Source organism: Phragmites australis, chromosome 18 (genome assembly GCF_958298935.1).
Source record: "Phragmites australis chromosome 18, lpPhrAust1.1, whole genome shotgun sequence".
Taxonomy (NCBI): Eukaryota; Viridiplantae; Streptophyta; class Magnoliopsida; order Poales; family Poaceae; genus Phragmites; species Phragmites australis.
The window spans coordinates 26,830,668-26,854,076 of NC_084938.1; the positions used below are offsets into that span (position 1 = coordinate 26,830,668).

Below are 23,409 nucleotides of genomic sequence, written 5' to 3' on the forward strand. Positions count from 1 at the left end.
CGTCTTCGCCGGATCGGCTAATCTGCGGCGGTGCACAGTGAAGCTGGTCGGACACGCCGAGCAGCTGTGCGAGACTACTGTGAGTGGTAAAGGACGGCATGTGCGCGCCAGTAGTGTGTGGAGCCCACCAAAGACTGCGTGGGTAAAAGATAGCAGCGGCGCATGCAGAGCGGAGGGGAAAGAGGTAGGCGGAGACGCGACGGGACACATTCCTAGCTTTCCGCAAACGAGCTACGGTGCTGGGAGCCTAGGGTTTCCCCGCCATTTATGCTTTGCCGGAAACGGCAACCTGAGGCGCGCCCACTGGCTCCTTCCCTGAGCTCCATCCATCAGCTTAGCTAGCCCCACCATCGATCTCCACCTAGCTCTCTCTAGCATCATCGCACTCTCCTCTCGCTATTTAATCCCGCCTCCTCCTCCTCTTTCCTCTCGCTCCCGTGTTAAGTTTCTCTTTGCCTTTTTCTGCTGCTGCTGCTGCTTGGTGTGGTGGCGACTAGTGAGGTGAGGTGAGGTGAGGTGAGGAGAGCTGGCGGAGGCGGCGGAGGGTGAGGTGGGGAAGAAGGGGAAGGCTGCGGCGGGGGCGATGGGGAGGGGGCGGGTGGAGCTGAAGCGGATCGAGAACAAGATCAACCGGCAGGTGACCTTCGCCAAGCGCCGCAACGGACTGCTCAAGAAGGCGTACGAGCTCTCCGTGCTCTGCGACGCCGAGGTCGCGCTCATCATCTTCTCCAACCGCGGCAAGCTCTACGAGTTCTGCAGCACGCAGAGGTACGCAAGTAGTTTACTTTCGAATCGCATACTCGCGCCCAGTGGGTCTGGGCCGGCCAAGTGTGGACGGATCTCGCCAGATCCGCCTGGCCCGGCCATGGAATATCGTGGGATCGAGCATGGCGCGCAGTTTACTTTCGAGGTGCCACCCGCAAGTAGCGATTTTTTTGGGACCGTGGACGCAACTCACGCATGCAAGCTTGCTCGGATTGGAGCTAGGGGGTGGGTTTTCATGGCTTCCGGACACGGGATCTGGCTAATACCCTGGGTTTAGGGTTTTGCTTTCCGGTCCGTTTGGTCGATCGATCCTTGCTCTAACTTGCCGGCTTGGGGCCTCAAGCCCTCAACTGATCCGTGGGTCTTACGAAGGGCCTTAACTGATCCGTCCGTCTTAGGAGTGTAGTGGTGTGTGGGTGTCTTAAGTTCGCATCGTTCAAGTTAATGATCCATGGTAATTAACAAATAGATCTAGCCGTCGGCATCAGCGTCGGCGTCGGTGTGTCGACATTTTTCTCTCGTCCTCCTTCTACAACGAGCTCGTCCAAGCCTTCTTGTCCTCAGTGGCTCATCGATGAACTCGTCCCACACCTCATCGTCCGACAAGGAGGATCTTGGCTGGCGAGGTCTCCTCCTTTTCCCTGAACGAGGATGCGGGTGTGGGAGACGTCCTTAAAGAAAGCAGTGGAGGCAACGGTGGATCCATGTGGATTGCACGTGGGAGGTGGAGGTGGCCGACGGTGAGCGAGAGAGAGATCGAGAGCGAGAGAGAGCTTGAGAGCGAGCGGAGGATCGCTCACATTTAAAGTTGCGCATATGAAGCCTGACAGTCGCAGACGTGAAGGCGTACGAATTTTCAAGATCACTGTTGGTTATTGTTTGCACGTCTTTTGATAAGCTAATATCACTGTTGGTTAGTAATACGAATCGATAGTGATGCATCAATACTAATTTTTTAGATACAATCGGCAGTGATAATTTGAATATCACTGATTCTTGTTACTAACTGGTGGAGTTAGTCGTTATCACTGTCGGTTCTTACTGGCTCATCTTTTTATATGCGGCTAAAGCTTGTTATCGCTATCGGTTATTTTTGAACCGGTAGTGAAGAGGGGACACAGATGACTTTTTTTGTGGTAGTGTAGTGAAGAACGAGCACGGATGACTCTTCCTGCTGTAGTGTTTCAGGAAGCAAAAGGTCATGTACTTTGTCAAGAAATAGTGAAAACCTTCGTTTTAGTGTAACCTCGTAAGCTCCTATCGTTGTCATCGCCATAGTATCGTTTGCCTCAACTCTTTTTTGACTAAGCTTGCTAGCCATCCTTCTCTCATGCATAGACCATCATCGTCGCCTAGCCATTATCTCGCCAGGCATCCCTTTTATACAAACCTAGTATCTCATGCATATACCTTCTTCTCACTGTGTGTCTGCAGTCGTCTTTTAATTTATCGATCTGTGTTTTCTTTTTTTTTAGAAACTGCCCGTCTGATTTTTCATGCCTTTTCAACTTGCAGCATGCCGAAAACACTTGAAAAGTATCAAAAATGCAGCAGCCATGCAGGGCCTGAAACAGCTATACAAAATAGAGAAAATGAGGTAAAAATTTCCTTTCCCTGAATCTAGTTTATACAAAATGCGCATGAGTTTGTTCATAATTTTAACATATTTCTCATTAGTTGGCAGAAACTTTGAGCTTATCACATTAATTACTTTGCTGCTAAGAATTTGTGGAACTCTAGCAATCTAATAGTTTGACTTGTCATCTACATATGTGAATGATATACCACCCAGAAACGAAACCCATGCATAGATTATTACAGGAAAGGTTATTTAAAGATACCATTAAAAAAATCGAGTGCGATAAAAACACCAAAATTTCATTTCTATAATAGATAAATATCAAAACTCTGAAGGCCAAATTTCTTCCTTTCCTATTGAATAGACTTGTGAGTAATTAGACAAACAAACTAAGATTATGATCGACTACTCCAGCATATTTTCTTGTACTAGGATTTCATTACTTGTACATTTCATGTGAAATATCAAATATGTGAGACAGTAGAGTTTTAACATATATTTCATGACTTAAGCATGTGTTCCACAGCCATAAAGTCTCACTAGCTATATGGTTTTTACATTCAGAATTACATGTCCTAGCCAAAAATCATGTATTTCATCTTAAAAAATAGAAGGAAAAAACAATATAATAAGATGAGTGGACATACTATCAGTGTGACAGAAAAGTTTGGCAACGTATTAGATATGTGTTCCTTAATATACTTGGTGGTGTGCTAATAAGGTTGTACTCTGTGGTGTTTTCATGCATGCAAGAAAGTACAGGCATTTGCGCCCCCCCACCCCCCGCCCTAACTACATTGTAAACTGCATCTTCTTGTGAAAACCATGAGATTTACATGGCATATCATTGTTATCTATATATGTCTTTCCATAATACAGAGTGGTGAGCAATGTGTTCTGCCCATGATATTCTTTCATGATTTTTTCTTTCAGCAATTGAAAAGCAGCCGCAATGAGTACCTCAAACTGAAGGCACGTGTTGAAAACTTACAGCGAACTCAAAGGCGAGTTCTATTTCTCATAAGTTGAGATAATTCATTTTTTTTGTACACAATAAAAGAAATCAAGAGCAATTTCAAATGAAAAAGTGCTTTCTTATGGGAAAACATGCCTGAAAGGACTAAATTCAGCATTTCTTTGAACCTTACCTGTGTGTTTGTGTGGTTTAGAAAACTTTAAGTAGAAACCTTTCTGAGCATCTTTTATTTGTTCATCTCAATCAACAAATTGATGAAATAGAAGATTAAAAAGCTCGAAGAGTGTTATTTTTTTTTAATATGAATATCTCTGCTATATATGTCTTTCCATAATACAGAGTGGTGAGCAATATGTTCTGCCCATGATATTCTTTCATGATTTTATTTGTTCATCTCAAATAATGCAGAGATAGAAGATTAAAAAGCTCGAAGAGTGTTATTTTTTTTTCAATATGACTATCTTCTCAAATACACGACTCAAACTTAACATTCCTCTGAAATCTTTCTTGTGAAACCATATTCTTAGCTCCGCAATATAACAACAATTAATTAAAGAGATGAAATGTGCTAGATTCTGAAACTAACAGTTCTGTAGGCGAGTGACCTATAACTTGATTCTACCACTCAATATTCGGCTAGTGCATGTCATCTACTTGAATGACACAAAATGGTGACTGTAATTAGGCCAAATGAAAATGAGGATTTCTAATAATGTTTGGATACGTAACATTTCAAGTTTGCAGTGTATCTTTTCAGAGAGGCAAAAGGCTGACTTTAGTTCAATGCATTTCTTCAGTGTAATAAAAAAAGTAAAATGATAATTTCACATTTTCTTATCCACTTAAGATTTTCCATCTTCTATGGACAATCACAGGAATTTGCTCGGTGAAGATCTTGATTCATTAGGAATAAAGGAGCTCGAGCACCTCGAGAAGCAACTTGATTCATCCTTGAAGCACATAAGATCTACAAGGGTACTGGAAAACGCTGATATTATAAACGACTTTCCTGTTTTAAGTGGAATGTTTAACTCGCCTTTTTTTTGTGAAGTATGCAGCACTAAGTTTGCATATGGCATTCATATCTCATTTTCTTAAATGGTGTCCTTCTCAGCTTCTCAGCTAAGCATAGCTCTCATGGATATATGAAAATTTGGGGCATAAAACTTATAAATATTACACATGTAGCATGTTTAGGGCATATGTTCTGACCAAATTTTATTCATCTTGTAGACACAGCACATGGTTGACCAACTGACAGAACTTCAGAGAAGGGTATATGCTCTCAACAATGTAACAAAATAAATTTAAAAACTTCCCTTAATCAGCGAATAACTCCAATGTTTTAATTTCCAGGAACAAATGTTTTCTGAAGCAAATAAGTGTCTCCGAAGAAAAGTAAGTTGTAAAATTTAATTGTATCATATGCGAAAAATATATGTAGGATTTAATTGATCCAGGGAATAAATAAGGGCCAATGACCGGATTTACCGGTAAACACTAGTAGCACCTAAAAAATAACCAAAATAACAGGATGGCTAAAAGCTTTTGCAACGTTTTTATGTTTTTCTATAAAAATATATGTCGGGGCACAAAACGTGCCCCAGACAGAGCGCGGCGAGAACCTCCCCCAACCTGGTGTGGAGCTGTAAACATGGTTGCGACTCTGACAAATGCAACCACAACCGTGTTCTGAGCCTCCGAAGCGCACCAGAGCTTGGCCACTGGAGCCTGGCACCCTTATGCCTATCCCTTCAGAACAGGGACAACCCACAATCGGAGGCATGTTCGGAGCATGGCCTACGGGCCTCGGTAGTGGTTGTGGCCATCGCGGGCCCTGCTGCGGAGGTGGGACGGAGCCTACCTTCGGCATGAGGAGGTGGCTTGAGCCGCGGAGGGGGCCTTCGCCAATGCAGCGGAGGTGAGATGGAGCCTTCCTCCGGCTACGGTGCGAAAGTGCATGGTTGCGGTGCTATTCACAAATGTACTCAGACGAGGTCGAAGGCACTGCATATGATCAGTGCAACAAAAACACTTTGTATTTCTTATAGCCTTGTCCTTGCTAGCAGAGGCTTGCAATAATGTCGCAAATGCGGCATCTACCTTTGCACCAATGGCTTGCTTTTGACCATGCACTTGCTACAGAAAACTTGACAGGCCTTTTTCCATGCCCCCAACTCAGGGCATGCAAGAAGGTGCACAACAGCTCCTATGCATGCCCATGCCCTGCCATGTCGTGCATATACACGCCAGAGTCTAAGCATGCCAACCCACACAAAGTGTTCTGACAGGAGGACAGGGCAAGGCACACCGTGCATCCATGTGAATGATGCTCTATGCATGGTTAGTGTAGCAGCAAGTATGTGCTAGCAATAAATATATCATCAGTACTAGCTTCCAATGTAGCCATGCTGCATGACCGATCTATCGACACAGAGATGAAAAACTTGACAAGACATAACAAGCTAATGACACCACACTGTGATGAGCATGGTACACTAAGGTAATAAATATATTGACATACCTACAGTGTACATGCTGCTATAAACACGACGGACTTTCTTGACCGTGCCCATAGCTCACGGGTCCCCAAAAGTTTAGCCTTGCCTATTAAAAATAAAACTAGCTGGTACCTAGTACTACGCTCTCAGACTCTTCAAGCGACGTAAAGCGACGAGTGCTACAACATTTTGCCTCCCGTGCTTGAGCTGCTACCCTATGATGTATGTTGCAACCTACTGCAGGCTAGGATAGGGAGCAACCAATATGTCTAGCTATTTTGTTTTATTTTATTGGCATATGGAAGCATGTTATTTACCATCGAGCACCTCCCAGATAGCTTCACGCGGACCAACGAGCCTGCAAGCAAGCACGACTGCGGGCTCCTCGTGGTGAGGCCTCAGCGGACCGCCCTGCCCGCGCGTGAGGTAGTGAGACGGCGGCCTCCCACTCATGGAGCCACACGATGGTAGGCAGTTGTGGGCATGCGGGGCATGTCGACGGCCAATGATGTGGTCACCGACGAGCCAACATGTGTAGAGCCACGTGACAGCAGCTTCCCATTGCGTGACTAATGGTCCATTTTGAATAAAAACTTCAGATGTTCATGCTCTCGTCTCACAGCATGCTCTAGCCTCCCTTCCTTGTGCGACTTTTGTGCGCAAATCCCCACGGGTGGCGTCATCTGTTGGCCCCGGGCGGAGCATGGTGAGAGGGGGTGGCTCAAGCTTGGAGATGGCTAGTGAGCCAGGAGGAAAGGGAGAGAGAGAGGGAGGGAGAGAGATTGTGAAAAAATGAATGAATTAATTGTGCCCCCCACTATACGCCCATTGGGACTCATTTTGTAGAAAGAACGGGTAGAAAAAACTACCATCCTGTCCCTAAGGTTATGTTACAATCATGTATATGTGAGGCTATTTTTGGTCATTTGCTTCTCTGACATGGCTATATCAATTTGGGAATTATATTCGCTATAGTATGCCATCGTACATCATCGGGGTATCCATGGATGGGCCATTTTTCCCAATAGCACCCCTCATCCGCTGGCTTCGAGGTCCTAAGGAGCAAGTGGATGCATAGAGAACTAGCTCCAGCTCTGCCTTTGGGTCAGGATATCCTGAACTGCTTCTTGTCCTTGCAGATCGTCTTAGTAGTGGTTGCAAATGGCGGCGACGAGGCTTGACGGAACCGGTGTGGTCTAGAGACCGCGACGGTTGCTAGAGGCGAAGTCGATGTCGGAGCTGAGGGGTGGCATGGCGAAGTGACCACCTCAGCAGTTGCTAGAGGTGGAGCCGATGACGGAGCCAGAGGTAGTGTCGATGTTAGAACCGAGGGGTGGTGAGGCTTGATGAAGCCGGTGTAGTTCGAAGCCCCATGGCTCTGGCTGGAGGCAGAGTCGATGTTGGAGCCAAATGCAGAGTCGATGTCAGAATTGAGGGGCGGTGAGGCTCGACGGAGCCGGTGTGGCCCATAGCCCAGCGGCTCTAGCCGGAGGCCAAGTCTAGGTTGGAGCCGAAGGGCGACAACGCTTGATGAAAGTAGTGTGGTTTGGAGCTCCGCGGCTTTGGCCAGAGGCGGAGTCTATGTTGGAGCCCAAGGCAGAGTCAACATCGAACTGAGGGATGGCGAGGCTCGATGTTGCCGGTGTGGCCTAGAGCTCAGCGACTCTGGTCGGAGACGGAGTCGATGTTGGAGCCGAAGGGCGGCGATGCTCGATGAAGCTCGTGTGGTCTGGAGCCCATGACTTTTGCCAGAGGTGGGGAGTTGACTTCAGAACCTAGGGGCGGCAAGGCTCGACGGAGCTGGCATGGCCCGGAGCCCCGTGGCTCTCGCCTAAGGCGGACTCGATGTTAGAGCCAAAGGGCGGTGACACTTGACTAAGCCGGTGTGGTCTAGAGCCCTCAGTTTCTGTCAGAGGTGGAGTTGTCATTGGAGGCGAAGGCGAAGTTGATTTTGGAGCCGAAGGCGGAGTTGACGCCTGAACCGAGGGGTGGCGAGGCTTGATGGACTTGGTGAGGCCCGGAGCCCCGCGACTCTGGTCGGGGGCAGAGTCGATGTTGGAGCCGAAGGGCGGCGATGCTCGACGGAGCCGGTGTGGTCCGGAGCCCGTAGCTTTTACAGGAGGCGGAGTTGTTGTTGGAGTCGAATGTGGAGTTGACATCGGAAAAGTGTGGCTGTGATGCTCCTGCTCGACGGAGACGGTGTGGTCTGGAGCCCCACGGCTTGGTCGGAGGCAGAGTCAACATTGGAGCTGAAGGGCGGTGACTCTCGATAAAGCCGTGCGGTTCTGAGCCCACGGCTTTTGCCAGAGGCAGAGTCGTCGTCAGAACCGAGGGGTGGCGAGGCTTGACAGAGTTGGTTTGGTCTGGAGCCCCGCGGCGGTGGCCAGAGGCGGAGTTGACTCCGAATCCAGGGGGCGACATGGCACCACGACCCCCTCGACGGTTGCTGGAGGTGGAATCGACATCGGAACCGAGGGGCAGCAGGCTCGACCGAGACGGTGTGGTTCAAAGCCCTGCGGCTCTGGCTGAAGGTGGAGTCGATGTTGAGGCTGAAGGGCGACGATGCTCAATGGAGCCAATGTGGTCTAGAGCCTCGCCGCTTTTGCCGGAGGCGGAGTCAACGTCAGAGTTGAAGGTGGAGTCGAAGTCATAGCCAAGGGGCGGCGTGGCGCCGTTACCCCCTCGACGGCCACGCAGTGAAGCGGCGGTCTTTTAGAATTTGAACCGTCATAGTAGAGATTTCGTAGGTGTGCGATTGATTTACTCATTTTCCTAAAAACTCTCTCTCTTTTCATTTCCTCCTGGGTCACTAGTCATCTCCAAGGTTGAGCCCCCAGCCCCCGTTAGGGGAGGTTCTCGCCACGCTCTATCCAGGGTATGTTTCGTGCCCCAACAATATATTTGTTGGAAGGTAGCAGCGCGTCTTCGAACGGAGACCGAAGATCGACTCATGTTGCCGAAGAGGAGGAGCAAAGCACGCGGTGAACCTCCGGCTAGTAGCTGAGAAGCCTTCGGCGGAGTCATGGGGTCAACTAAAGACCACGATTGGGTGTCGAGGCCCACTTAACTGCCTAGGGCAGAACTCTAATTATGTAAATACACTTGATTGTACCATAATACCCCCGAATATTCCGGGAATGTAGCAGGTAAGGTGGTAAAAACTGTAAACCCCGCGTGGAGTGGTTGAGTACGGGATATAAATAGAGTCATACTGTGCCCGAGACGGGCGGAATCAATTGAGACAATTTACCCCAAACATGTGTCACACCTTGAAGCCTTCGGCTTTCCCTATAAGTGAAGGTTCTCCTTGTTCGGGACATTAATTCCAATAGTTGGCGCCGATCGTGGGGACCGAACAGACTGAAGCCCTGCCACCCAAGAAGAAGACGAAGCCAACTGGTGCATCGGAGGCATTGCCGGAACCTTCGGCTGCAACCGGGGCTTCGGTCGAAAGACCCCCTTCAGCGCTACCAAGGACGAGCAATGCTTCGGCCAGAGGAGCTTCGGGTGGGCATGAACAGCACTACGGTGTTGATGTTGCGCCACTAGGAAGCAATGAGGATAGGCACGAAGCGGCCACCCAGGAAAATGCGGCACCGGTGCGGGTCGCGGAAACAAGCGATCGCGCATGCTATGAGCCTTCGGCACAAGAAGGAGGGAAGGCGCGAGACGAAGAGTGGGAAGACCTGGATGACTTCGCAGAGTATGAAGACGAAGATGAAACACAGGAGGAAAGAATAGCCAGGCTAGAAGCCGAAGAGCTGGAGAGGCAGATTGCGCAGAAAAAGCACATGTTAGACAACCTGGCAGCAAGCCGAAAAGCTGCTGAATATCGCAGGCGGGCAAAGGAAGTAGGAAGACATTGGAGAAAATGCAAGAGGAAATCGATATGCTGCATCGTGCGGAGGAAACAGCTCGCCACGTGATGCCGTCCGAAGACACGACACGACCTGCGCAAGACCTTCGGCGATGGTCATCCGCGGGAGACCCAGAATCCCCCCTATCCATTAGTCTGCAGAACCAACAGTGGTCTCGGGCTTCAAGATGCCCAGAGTAGTAATGTTCGACGGAGAGTTAGATCCAAGGGAATTCGTAATGAGTTTCGAAGCGGTCTCAGTTCTTGCTAGTCCTCCTCTGGGCCTCCGCCCCTATGGTGATTTTTTTATCTGGTTTTTCTTGATGCAGTGGCACTATTCTAGTTTCCCCCTCTGGTATAGCCTTCGCTACCTTGTTTACCTTTGGCCGAATCTCACTCTCCTCTTGATCCGTCGAAGGCTCCGTCACCATATGGACATTTCGCCGTCCTAGAGTGATTCCCACTTCGATTCTTCGGGCCACTTGCTGGTCTCCAAGCACCGTTACGACGCCTCTTGGACCCGGCATCTTCATGCACAGATACGCGTGGTGCGGTATCGCTCCGAATGTGTTCATGACTCCTCGACCGAATATCGCATTATATGGATAGTTGATGTCGACCACATCGAATGTAATATCCTCCGTCCAGAAATTTGTCCCTTCGCCAAATGACACTGGGATTGTTATCTTTCCCAGAGTGTTGATTGCGTTCCCGCCGAAGCCTAGCAATGGGGACCCAGCCTGGTCTAGGTCGCTTCGACGTAGACCCATTTTGTCGAAGGCATCCGCAAAGATAATATCCGCGGAGCTTCCACCATATATCAAGATTCTGTGCACTTCGTTTCCTGAAATGTTTGATGTGATCACGAAGGCATCCGTGTGTTGGTAATCTAAAACCCTCATGTCATCTTGCGAGAATGTGATGGGCACATTGGACCATTTTGAGTGAATGTAAGTTGGCCCTACACCAACGTGGTTGACCCTTCGCATGTACTCTTTCCGCTGCCTCTAGACTCTGTCTCCTGATTTGATCCTCCTGAGATCACGAACACAACATTGTATCCATGATTTACTGTGTTCACGGACTTACTGCTCTCCGGTGGTGCTTCGATCGCAGGTCTTGGTAGAGGCGGAGGTAGCTCCCCTTGGGGGGTCAGTTGCCTCGTTTGATCCAGCTAAGCCGAGGCTGCAGGGGCAGGAATATTGTTGTGGCACAAGCATTGGTCGCCACTGGTTGGCAAACGTTGTGCCTAGGTTGGGGTTTTCCCATACTTCGCCTCGCCTGAATTGTGCGGCGTGGTGTATGGTTCTTGCTTGATCGAAGGATTGCATCGCTAAGCTCTCTTTCATGGCCATGACCTGTGGGCACTGCTTGGTCCTGTGGCTGGCTCCTTCTCCATGTAACTCGCAGTAAAACGTGGCTGGGTCCTGCGAGACTCGTCCACCTCGGCCTCCTCGGCCCCTTCCTCTGCCAGTTCAGCCTCCTCGAGTAGCTCCACTCGGACCTTTGCTTATCGCTTGAGCAACTTCGAAGGGACCGGAGTCTATCTGATTACGAATTCTCTTGGATCTGACTCTCCGTCGAACATTACTACTCTGGGCATCTTGAAGCCCGAGGGCCACGGTTGGTTCTGCAGACCAATGGATAGGGGGGATTCTAGATCTCCCGCGGATGATCGCCGCCGAAGGTCCTGCGTAGGTCGTGCCGTGTCTTCGGACGGCGTCACATGGCGAGCTATTTCCTCCGCACGATGCAGCATATCGATTTCCTCTTGCATTTTCTCCAATATCTTCCTAGCTTCCTCTGCCCGCCTGCAATATTCCGCAGCTTTTCGGCTTGTTGCCAGGCTGTCTAACATGCGCTTTTTCTGCGCAATCTGCCTCTCCAGCTCTTCGGCTTCTAGCCTGACTGTTCTTTCCTCCTGTGTTTCGTCTTCGTCTTCATACTCTGCGAAGTCATCCAGGTCTTCCCACTCTTTGTCTCGTGCCTTCCCTCCTTCTTGTCCCGAAGGCTCATAGCGTGCGCGATCGCTTGTTTCCACGACTCGCATCGGTGCCGCATTTTCCTGGGCGACCGCTCTGTGCCTGTCCTCATTGCTTCCTAGTGACGCAACATCAACACCGTAATGCTGTTCGCACCCACCCGAAGCTCCTCCGGCCGAAGCATTGCTCGTCCCTAGTAGCGCCGAAGGGGGTCTTTTGACCAAAGCCTCGGCTGCAGCCGAAGGTTCTGGCAACACCTCCGATGCACCAGTTGGCTTCGTCTTCTTCTTGGGTGGCATGGCTTCGGTCCGTTCGGTCCCCACGGTCGGCGCCAACTGTTGAAACCGATGTTCCAAACAAGGAGAATCTTCACTTATAGGGAAAGCCGAAGGCTTCTAGGTGTGAATCGTGTTTGGGGTAAATTGTCTCAATTGATTCCGCCCGTCTCGGGCACAGTATGACTCTATTTATAGCCCGTACTCAACCACTCAACGCGAGGTTTACAATTTTTACCCCCTTACATGCTACATCCCGAAATATTCGGGGACATTATGGTACAATCAAGTGTATTTACATAATTACAGCTCTGCCTTGGGTAGTTAAGTGGGCCTCGACACCCAATCGTGGTCTTCGGTCGACCCCATGACTCCGCCGAAGGCTTCTTAGCTATCAGCCGGAGGTTCACCGCTTCGCTCCTCCTCTTCGGCACCATGAGTCAATCTTCAGTCTTCGTTCGAAGACGCGCTGCTACTTCGCCCACTCCGATTAGCAAAACTGTCGATGTAGCCTTCGGCTTCTGACCAAAGGTCCGTTGTCGCCTTCACCGACGCAGGTAGCTGGGACCGCGGACGCGCCTCCGATCTTCGACCAAAGATCGTCCGGGTCTTCGCCTGCACGGATGAAGGATTTGGGCCAACCTCCGGGTTGCAACCGAAGGTACTTCGTGATCTTTGCCTGCACTCCCTGAAACATCCCTGTAATCACCCGAATGCGTAGCCACCGGTAGACTTTGAGTTACCTTACGAAGGGGAGGGCAAGAGATCATCGCCAATAATATTATTTTGAATTAGAAAACTCAAAAGAATTTCCCAAAATTTAAGGTCACGGCTTACTAAAAATTTTGGTGGGATTTTTTTTTCCTGAAACCGAAATTTTAGACCCTGACTTGGTCTTAGAGGAGTTGTGAATAAACCAAGTATGTTTAATGTTTTTGAGTGAATGTTTTCACATTCATGCTTTTTGATATATGTTGCCTATTTCCTTTGCTAATCTTAACTTCGGCTGTGTACCACAATGCATAATTTCAATAAGATGATAAGAAACCAATGTAATATTTTTTTTTACACCATTGATCTCTTGCGCATATTCATCAATTATCCAGCTTCCTTCGAAATTTCGGAGCTTGAACGGAGATGCACATTACTCGTCTATACAGGATCGTAATCATATATATGGTTTAGTCATCAAGGACGGTGACCTTTTTAAATTGCTTTGTAATGTGCAGCTGGAGGAGAGTAATCAGGTTATCTGGCAGCAAGCGTGGGAGCATGGCGAGCGGCAGCCCGAAGTGCAGCAGCAGCAGCTGCACAGTGACAACGGATTCTTCCATCCCCTCGATGCTGCTGGTGAACCCACCCTTCAGCTAGGGTACATTCCTCTTTCCTTCGTTTTACTTCGAACCAAGGGATGCCAACTTTGTGCAATATTTCAATGCCCTAGGCTTGGAGGGACGCATGTATAGAGAAGTCATCTAGTTTTTCAGCCCAACTCGTTTCGACGATCCTACACACAGGATCTTCAAAATGACACCTTTTGTCATTTTTCATAATCTAATTTAACTCTATTCGTTTGATCCTACGACCTTGCAGGATCATCAAAATGACAATTTTTTTTTTTTTTTTTTTTTGCCATTTTTCGTAATTTGGTTCTCCTTATTGTTATTTTCTTGATGGCAAAATGGACACTGTTTATCTGTTTGCACAACAGTATACTTAGCCCACAAAATCATATGAAATGTCATATACCGTGTAAATTACCAGATTGTTTGAATGCAGAACTAGAATAAAGCAGTATTAAGTTCTCTCATAATAGCCCTGATAATGAATGTTGATCCTCCAGATGTGCTATTATCGCAGGTACCCTACTGAGGCCCTGACTAGCTTATGCATGACTACCTTCCTGCCCCCATGGTTGCCATGAGTCTACTGTGATTCCGAAATAATAAGGATGCTGCGGCTGGCCGCTTGCATATGTTGTGCTTCGAGTGACAGATTCTACTGTAAGATTCTCAGCTTGTGTGTGTAACTTTTATGATGAACGAGGAAAGTATCCATTTGATTCTCCAATAATGTATTGGGTATAAGATCGTGATGACTATTTGGAAGATTGACTGCAATCTAGGTGTGAATGTCGAGGGTCAGCAAATTGGGCCAGATGCGCATCCTCGAGTGCAAATCCTGAACCGAGTTAGGCATTAGGCTAGCAGGAAGTTAACTTCCTTTCGCGGTCTGAATTCAGACAGGTTCATGCAGCCTGAGGCAACTCGGCCGGAAGTGTTCGCGATGGCCCAGCGTTGCGGCCCGGCTGCAGTTGGTGCCGCCATCTTTCTAGCCCATAGGGAACAACTCCTATCTTGTGTATTGGTGGACTGGGTAGAACACTAGAACTTGACTTGGGCGGAGGCAGGACAGAGCGCGTGGACATTGGCAGCCCGCTCCGCCGTGGAGCCGAGCCGAGCCTGCCTGTCCAGCGCCGTGGCCCAGCAAGGGTAGCACGCGCGCGTCCGCGGATCGGCGTGCCGTAGTCCAGGTCGTGCTGCAAGGACAAAGCAGCGTGATCCGGAGCGCGGTTCGCCGGAGGAGATGGCAAACGGCCGAGCAGTACAGCCGCGCGGCGCTAGCTTTCAGGGGATGCACGCACGCACGCCGGGGTCGACGGCCACACGCGTGAACCTGTCGCCCGGTGCCGAGCTGTGCAGCCACCCGCGGCCGGCCGCTGCACCGCGTACCATTCTTGTGTTGTTCCCGCACTCCGCGCTGCGCTGCAGAATTCGACGATCCAGGATGGAGTCCGTACGTAATTTCAGAGCTGCTGGCACATACGTAACACGTAACATCGATCCGAGAGGCAGTTCCTTCCACCTCGTGTATGTGTGCGCGCCAGATTCTGAATCTCAATGTGTGCATTCCTAATTTCGGATGACTAGCATGCAATGACCAATGTCTAGCTTGCATTGTCTAAGCCTTTTCAGAGTTTATTAGAGCAACTCCAGCAGAGACTCTATCCCACTCGCCATCACATGGCTCCAGCAGACACACCAAATGAATCGCTATCACTGTGCAGTCGCTATCTACAGCTCCAGCGTCGGCAAATATAGCGACCTGAAGTCCATCGCTATCGCTCGCTGGCTCCTGTGCCCTCGATGGGAGGAGAGAAGGCAGTAAGTTGCCAAATATTTCAAAAATCCATTTATTCTCCCATCTTTTATAAATTCAAAAATGAACTTCTGAAGCTTCTAAAATCACATTGACTTTTGTGCTCGTACAATAAATGACAGAGAGCCCATTTTAACTGGATTCAACTCAAAATCTCATACAGATATTAAATGAAAATTCTCCAAATTTGAATGTTTTTGTAAATTATTTGATTTTTAGGACCTCAAATAAATTTCCAAAAACCTGGAAAATTGACTAATATTCTTCTTATGTGATGAACTAATTTTTAAAATTATTTACAACCCTAGGTTATATGGTGAAAAAATGAGTTCCTTTGTAATGCTTCATTTACATGCATTTTTATCATTTTATGTGAACAGTACTAAAATTGAGTTCTTTTGTAATATCTATTTTTTACAAAATAACCGTGGAATAAAATAGCCGTCATAATAAAACCATTACAAGAAATAGTCGTTACGAATAAAATATAATATATAAGATATGGAGACTGAAATTTGATTAGTTTGTTAGAATATGTAGAAATATAGAGAGATATCTTTTAGAGTAGGTAACTAAATAAAGATATGGTCGGTTAAATTTAGCTAATATATTGGAGTTGCTCTTAGACGTCAAGATTTGAAGACCACGGTTTCGATTTCTTCCACGTTGGCTTTAACCTTGCACGCATGGAAACCGAAGCCCGATTGGTACGTAGCAAGTAAAATTTATCCAAAGAACAACACCAATTCTAGATCATACAGGGTGTCTCCCCTAGCGCGCACACACTGCAACCAACATGTCTTTCCTGGCCTCTCCTGAAGCTCTAGAGTAGTACTACGTATATTCTAGCGAGACCCTAAGAGCATCTCCAGCATGTGGTATTTCGGCTCGTCATCGTCAAATATAGTCACCTCCTGCAAAAACAATCTACTGTAGAGTAGCTAATCGAATAGTTATTATGATAAACATATTATCTATTGAGAAAGAGTGGTTAAATTTGGTTGCCTCATACGGCTCACCATCCTTATTTACCCTATTCCTGTGCGCCTTCGCATGTAGCCTTTTTTTACTTTTCTATTCTTAGCCTTTCATGCACATTCTCTTATCATTGATTATATGATAATTACTCTTATCATACATGAGTTTGTATGATAACTATTTTTATAAATTCTTATGATGTGTGTGTTTGTTGGTAACTGTTCTTATAATGTGCGTGGTTATATGGTAACTGCTCTTATAATGATCTATATACATTGTTAGAACTATAACCGGATGGATACCCTTATATAGAGCAGAGATATAGCCGTTAGGAAACTGTTTGAAAAAACTGATAGTTATAATATAGTCGTTGAACAAAATAGCTGTTGAAATAAAGCCGTTGGAAAAAAAATAGTCGTTATGAATAAAATATAGTATATGGGATACAGAGAGTGTAATTTAGCTAATCTGCTATATTGTAAAGATAAATCTTTTAAATATATAATCAATAAAGATATGATCAGTGAAATGTAACTAATCTATTAAAGTTGATCTAAGACATCTTCAACTGGTATACACAGTACCAGCAGGATAGATCATGTTTAGACTTCACTAAAGCTAAGACCATCTCCAGTAGAATCGGCATTTTGAAGATCCGGTAGCTACAGTAATTCGCGGGGGGTACTGTAGCAACTCCAGCAGAATCAGCATCCGGCGCTACAGTGTCGATACAAGTACTGCGGAGAGAGAAAACGAAGCAGCAAATCTGCGGAACTACGGTAGGACCTTGACATTGTAGTAGTACTGTAGCAACAGTGCGGAGAGTGTAGCAACACTATACCAGTACTGTTCACAGAGGCTGACAGCGGCTCGAGTGAGAAAAAGAGGAGTGGAACATAGAAAATAAAATAGCTGCTGATAGGGGATGCTGTAATAGTATTTTGAAGGATGAAAATTTAAGATAGCTATTGAAGATAGCCTAACTCTATCTACAATGTGTTTCATGTATGGATAAAGATGATGATATACCGCACATCATTTTTGTGGCCCTATGTGAAAGGTACTACATCCGTCCTTTCTTAATGTCCTTTTAGCTCTTGCCACTCCAGACTTATCCAGTTGAGCAGGACTGGGCTTAAAAAAAAGCTGAGCAGGACTGTGCGCAATGCTGCCTCGAGGACTGCGCCCCATCAGTAGATCAACCAATTCGCCTGACCATTTACGGGGACAAAGTCTTGCACGTTTGCTTACAGTTTCTTTTCATACTCCGTTTTCAATACTTGATATTTTTAACTAAATATGTATATCAAAACATATCAAGAATAGTACTAATTTTAAATAGAAAATGATAAAAATATTTTTAAAAACTAGCTTAAATATCTAGAACTTACCGTAAATAGATAGGTAAAAGATATTTTATAAGGATAAAATTAGAAACTACATTAAAAAACGTGAAGTGATAAATATTTAAAAATAAATAAAATAATTAAAAGTGACAGGTATTGAAAACGGAGGAAGTAATACACTCAAATGCGAAGCTCAAACTTCATATTGTCTTCCTTAAAAAAACTTCATATTGCCGTTTAATAAACTAAAATGATATACTTCCACCGTTTTCATTTGCTCCCTCCGTTTTTCAATACTTGTCACTTTTGACAAACACATATACCAAGACATACTAAAAATATGTACAAATTTTAAATGTGAAATGACAAAATATCCTAAAAACTAGCTAAAGTATTCTAGAACCTACCGTAAATAAATAGATAAGAAATATTTTGTAGGATAAAATTGTAAACTATATTAAAAAATGTGAAGTGACAGGTATTTGAAATAAAATGGTGAAAAGTGACCAGTATTGAAAAAATTAACAACTTTGACAAGACACAGAGACCAATGCAATCTTTGTTTTTAGCTAAAGTGGCCACACTGCCCTGTTAAAAGAAAAATGGAAGGCACATGCGTTAAGTTGAGACTGTTGAGTTTCGCCTTGTAAAATTCAAAATGAGTGGCTCTCAGGGTCTTCTAGTACCTTCGATACAATTGGAACACAAGGGCAAGTCCTTGGCTTAATGGCTTTTACGAGTACAAATTGAATGTGGTCCACACCATGCATTGGTCAAAAGTAGGAACAAAATTGGAAATGAAATCTCGGGACTCGCAAAGTGACAAGAAAAGAGTATCTGCTTGTTAAAAGGTGACAAGTTTTTCTAAAGTGCTTTTCGCCCTTTCGAATCGAGTGATTAATTACGATGGGCAAGTGATAGTTAGCAGACAGGTGAAATGATTATTATCATCTTTTGAAATGTTGACATCGGCTAGAATGAAGGAGGTTACTGTTGCTTCTTCACGGAGGACCTTGACATGCATAATGGGCTTGAGATATACTTATTAATCTCATTGATGAACTCTCATTGATGTCACGTATACCATGAAACTTGCGCAAAACTAGCGGATGCTATAACTCGATCGAATCATGCTTTGATCAGAGGTACGTATCGTACCTCCTCTTTATTTCTATTTTTCATTTTCTCTAGCTCTGTTACAAAACAGACCCCTTTGACCTGCTTATATAGATGCAGATTGTACTTACCATGGCCAAATTAGGATATGTACTTAACTTCTATTTTAACTAGGAAACATAAACTTACTTTATTTAGGACTCTAATTCCTAATAGAAAGTAATTAGATTAACTCAATAATCTCTTCTTTAATCTTGTTGTCATCTATCGACGATCCGTACACGATCTTTTTCTCATCTCCATGAACTTCAATCGTCCAAGGAACTTGGTTAGGATATCAGCAAGTTGGTCTTCTGTGCAAACATGTCACGCCTCTATCGTCCCTAATTCCACACACTCTCTAATGTAGTGGAACCGCGTATCAATGTGTTTACTCCTTTCATGGTAGATTGGATTTTTGCTCGTAGCAATTGCTGGCTGATTATCGATCTTCAGGGTCACTTTCTTCACTTTTGTAGGTAGCACATCTGTCAATAATCGTCCCACCCACATCCCTTGACATGCTGCCACAGAACATGCGATGTATTATGCTTCACAAGCAAAAGGAGTGACTACCTTCTGTTTTTATGAACACCAACTAATGTGGTTCGACCCAAAAGGAAAAATACCATGCCTGAAGTGTTCTTCCTTCATCGTATCACCAGCTAGATCACTGTCAGAGTAACCAATCAGCTACAAGTCTCCTTCCTTCTTTTAGTAGACACAACCGAAGTTTAGATATGCCCCATCTTAGGCTTCGCCGTATATCTGCTCAACATGCCAACCGAGAAAGCTAAGTCTGGACGTTTGTGTAGCAGGTGTCTCAAGCTGCCACCTATACTTTGGTGTAGGGTCTTATCCACATGAGGGCTTATGCTTTCTTTGCTTAACTTCAGGTGGGGTTCCATCGAAATTTGTATTGGATTGCAATCTTTTATGCCACACTTTTCCATTACCTTTCATGCATATGCATTCTGGTTGAGCATGATTTTCACTGAGCTTTGACAAACTTCAATTCCCAAGTAATACCTAAGCAACCCAAGGTTGCTCATGCTAAATAATTTCTTCATCTTCGATTTGAAGTTGCTGATGTCCTTAGCACATCCTCCTACGATTATCAAGTCATCCACATAAACTCCAATTACCAAAATCCCTTTTCCTTGGCTTCTTTTGTACATTGCATGCTCTAGTGGGCATCTTTCGAAATCGAGTGCCACCAAGGACTTGTCTAACTTTGAATTCCAAGCTCTTGGGGCTTGACGCATGCCATACAAAACTTTATGCAATCTTAACACATTGTGTTCTTCTCCTTTCTCCTCAAATCCTGGAGGTTACACAACAAAGACCTCTTCTTCCAAGTCACTGTATAGGAAGGCTGATTTAACATCCAAATCATTAATCTCTCATCCTTCATGCACCGCGATTGCAATGAGCAACATCTTGTCATTGAACGTACCCCTTTGCTATTATCATCGCCTTGTGCTTCACAATCTTGCCCTGAGTGACCTTTTTTTAGCTTAAACACACACTTCAAACCTAGTGGTTTGTGGCCATCGGGCAATGGAATAAGCTTCCATATTCCATTCTTTTGGATGGAGGATATCTCATCCTTATAGCTTTTATCCACGTTAGCTCTCCTTTAGCTTCTTCAAAATTTGCAAGCTCCTCCTCACCCAACAAACAAAGTCCCGAATACTGCAATGCTATTGGGGATGTGGCATCATACAAACTTCTGATGTCACACTCCTGTCGTGGTCCTTCTGATGAGCTTGCTTTGGATGCCATAGACAGCGGAGATCTGTGCAACAGCGGTGCACCCAATGTAGCTACTAGAGTGCGTTGTGAAGAAGATCCAAGGGATTCGGATCCCGTGCTTGTCCTAGGCATGTTTGACGTATCTGGCACGGCAGGCGAATGCTGCAAAAGAGATGGTGAGTTTGTGTCAGAGTCACATTGTGAGGATCGATGACGTCCTAAGAGAGGGGTGAATTAGGACATTTAGAAACTAATAGCTTCGAAAACATTACAAGATAAATCTATCTCAATTTCTATCTAAATGAGCTCTAAGTTTATCTAGTGTGTCTACTCTACCATTCAAAAGAATTGCAACCTACTCTAACAAGGTAAATTGCAAGTATGTAAATGCAAAAACATAAATAAGGTAGAGAGAGCAAACTCAGCACAAATAATTTTTATGTTGTGGTATCGATATCATAAATGTCACTCCTAATACATGTTCAAACTCCACTGAGGATATGCTCCCGAATGGCACCCAGTCACGGCTCTTGAGCCACCAAGCCACCAAGGTAAAGTCTCAAGCTGGATGAGCCGCCAAACCACCAAGGCAAGACCTCATCACTAGCCTCTCTTCCTATCGCTTACCGTAGTGATCACATTATGGGTGAGTATTATGCTTTGTGCATCTTAAAAAACCCATAAAATATGAATATTTGAACAATACCATTTAAAATTGATATTATTGCTTATATAGAGAATTACTATTTAGAATTAATATTATTGCTTATCTAGTATCTATGTGGTATGTCAAGCTCGTATAAAACTTATCTTTGCAAGAATCTATTAATTGACCCGTTTTTTGTTTAAATTGAAACTTGAGATTCATGGTACTTATCCAGTGATCTATTTAATCTCATAAATTTTAATTTGAATCTCCTCTTGTTCGGATCAAATCAACTATAGATTTTATGTGTTTCTGTGCTTGGAATCTTCTGTACAGGAATTAGTCTGGCGTGATCACCGAATCATCCGGTGAAGCCATCTGCATTCTCCCCTTTGTCAATAATTCTCTGTTGCTTTTGTCCATTTGACACCGGACCATCCAGTGAGGTAAAGTTGTCTTTGGACACAAAGCTCCAGTGAGTACAATTGTTCCAGCATCAGACCATCGGATGAGTACATTTTTCTGGGACTTCTCCAATTCAACTAAATTTTGTCCCGGCTACGGTGACTTCTTGAAGTATTACATCCATGAGCCCTACTAACAAATATTCTTGGCAAACATGTTAGTCCCAATTATAATGTTGTCATTAATCAACAAATCAGAATTATTACCTAATAGGGTCATTTTTGCTACACGCATCCCTCAACCTCATCTCCATGTGTCTTCATGTTAGGTACATCACCCACTTGGCGTGCCTCTATCGTTGGATTTCTACTCCACTCACCACAACTCATTGTGTCATAGGATCAAACATAGACAAGTGATAGTTAGCAGACAAGTGAAATGATTCTTATCACCTTTTGAAATGTCTTCATTGGCTAGGATGAAGGAGGTTATTGTTGGTTCTTAGGTCAGGGCTTTAGCGCGTAGAATGAACTTAAGTTACACTTGCGAATACGGCAAAAATGGCAAACAGACGAACTCTCGTTGATCTCACGTATGCGTTGAAACCTGTGTATGCTATAACTCGATCGAATCGCACTTTGGTTAGAGGTATGTATCGTATTTCCTCTTATTTTAGTTTTGTTTTCCGCTTTCTTTTATTTGCTTATAAAAACAAACTCCTTTACTCTGTTTATATACATATATGTTGGACTTAACATGATCAGACTAGGATACATACTGGACTCATATTTTAACTAGAAAATCTAAACCTATTTTGTTTAGGACTCTAATTCATAACTAAAAGCAATTAGATTAACTCAACAGTTATGTCTTTGAGGGCTTCCTAAGTGGTTGTGCAAGCCTAAGCCTGCCATGAGTGCCTCGAGGCAACATTAACGATGATGCTAAAGGGAGGACAGGGAAAGGACAGGGCGAACAAAGGGAGGATAGGGAAAGAAAAATGCGCTCTAGAGCAAGGGTGGAGAAAGGCAATAGAGGCGTCACAACAATAACACAACAGTTTACAAAGAAGGATAGAGGAAAGTGAGAAACCAAGTTGAAATGTGCATTGGTTTACTTGTGATGAGTGATTGATATTGTCATTTATTCGATTTGATGATCTTCGGTTTTGCATGAGCTTTGATGTGATTTGAATTGATTTTAGATTTTATTTGAGCATTTTGATTATGGACTAATTGGAATTGGAGTTGGAGATATGTGTTTGCTTATCTCATGGTGTGTAGGTGATGAATACAACTTGGCGGTCGACGATGGGATGATCGGGGCTAAGCGGAGTGCTTGGTGCCAGACGATCAAGGAGGCTGGGCGGAGTCAAGGGTGATCCTAGCTGAACACATGAAGGTCAAACAAAAGCATTGAAGGTGGATGGAGACGGCGTGTTGACAAAGTCAAGCGAAGTGGATGCCGGTGCAAGTGACAAGGCGGTCCGAGGGATCGGGAGCGGAAGAGACTTGCCGACGCTTAGGATCGCATGACGAAGTACACGTGTCGATATCTAAGCGCTTGCTTAAGGTGTAAGGAAGGCGCTGAGTCACGTTTTGAGAAGCATACAGGCGGTTTCGTGGTTTGACCTCAAAACCGTGGGAGGACTGGAGGAGTACGTGGCACCATCGTGAAGCTTACGTCGAGGCAAAGCTAGGTCGTGAAGGCGTCGCAGCAGTCCGATAAATGGAGAAGAAAATGGACTAAAATACCCTCAGTGATAGATAGGAGTATACTACAAGAGAGGAGTATTTTGAGAAAAAGCTAGGAAAAGTTTTCTATAACTATAAATAGGGGAGTAATGCTATGAGAGAGTTAGAACTAGCCACTTGAGACACCTTTGTGCCACCCAATTTAGAGGTTAGAGTTAGAGTTTTAAAGTAAAGAAGTATGAATGCTTAGCCTATGTAATAGGTGAGTCTTGAAAGATAAATTTTGTAATCCGTCTAAAATAGGGCTGACCTCTTTGAGTAATAAAATTTATGTTTT

General features: G+C 45.2%; 1 protein-coding gene across 1 annotated transcript; it reads left to right on the forward strand.

Moving 5' to 3' along the window:
• The first annotated feature begins 583 nt into the window (after positions 1–583).
• Positions 584–13,936, forward strand: LOC133898982 (MADS-box transcription factor 7-like). Its single transcript, XM_062339828.1, has 9 exons — positions 584–768; positions 811–813; positions 2,281–2,362; positions 3,278–3,348; positions 4,196–4,295; positions 4,554–4,595; positions 4,677–4,718; positions 13,164–13,306; positions 13,795–13,936. Exons 1-9 carry the CDS (start codon positions 584–586, stop codon positions 13,856–13,858), a joined length of 732 nt encoding a protein of 243 aa, XP_062195812.1. The 3' UTR covers positions 13,859–13,936.
• Positions 13,937–23,409: the final 9,473 nt, after the last annotated feature.

What these genes read in the sequence shown, in the direction of transcription:
- LOC133898982 (XM_062339828.1), top strand. Translation starts at nt 584, where the DNA reads ATGGGGAGGGGGCGGGTGGAGCTGAAGCGGATCGAGAACAAGATCAAC. An exon ending in TACAAAATAGAGAAAATGAG is followed by an intron (nt 2,363 to 3,277) that starts GTAAAAATTTCC and finishes TTTTTCTTTCAG; the next exon opens with CAATTGAAAAGCAGCCGCAA. An exon ending in GAACCCACCCTTCAGCTAGG is followed by an intron (nt 13,307 to 13,794) that starts GTACATTCCTCT and finishes CTATTATCGCAG; the next exon opens with GTACCCTACTGAGGCCCTGA.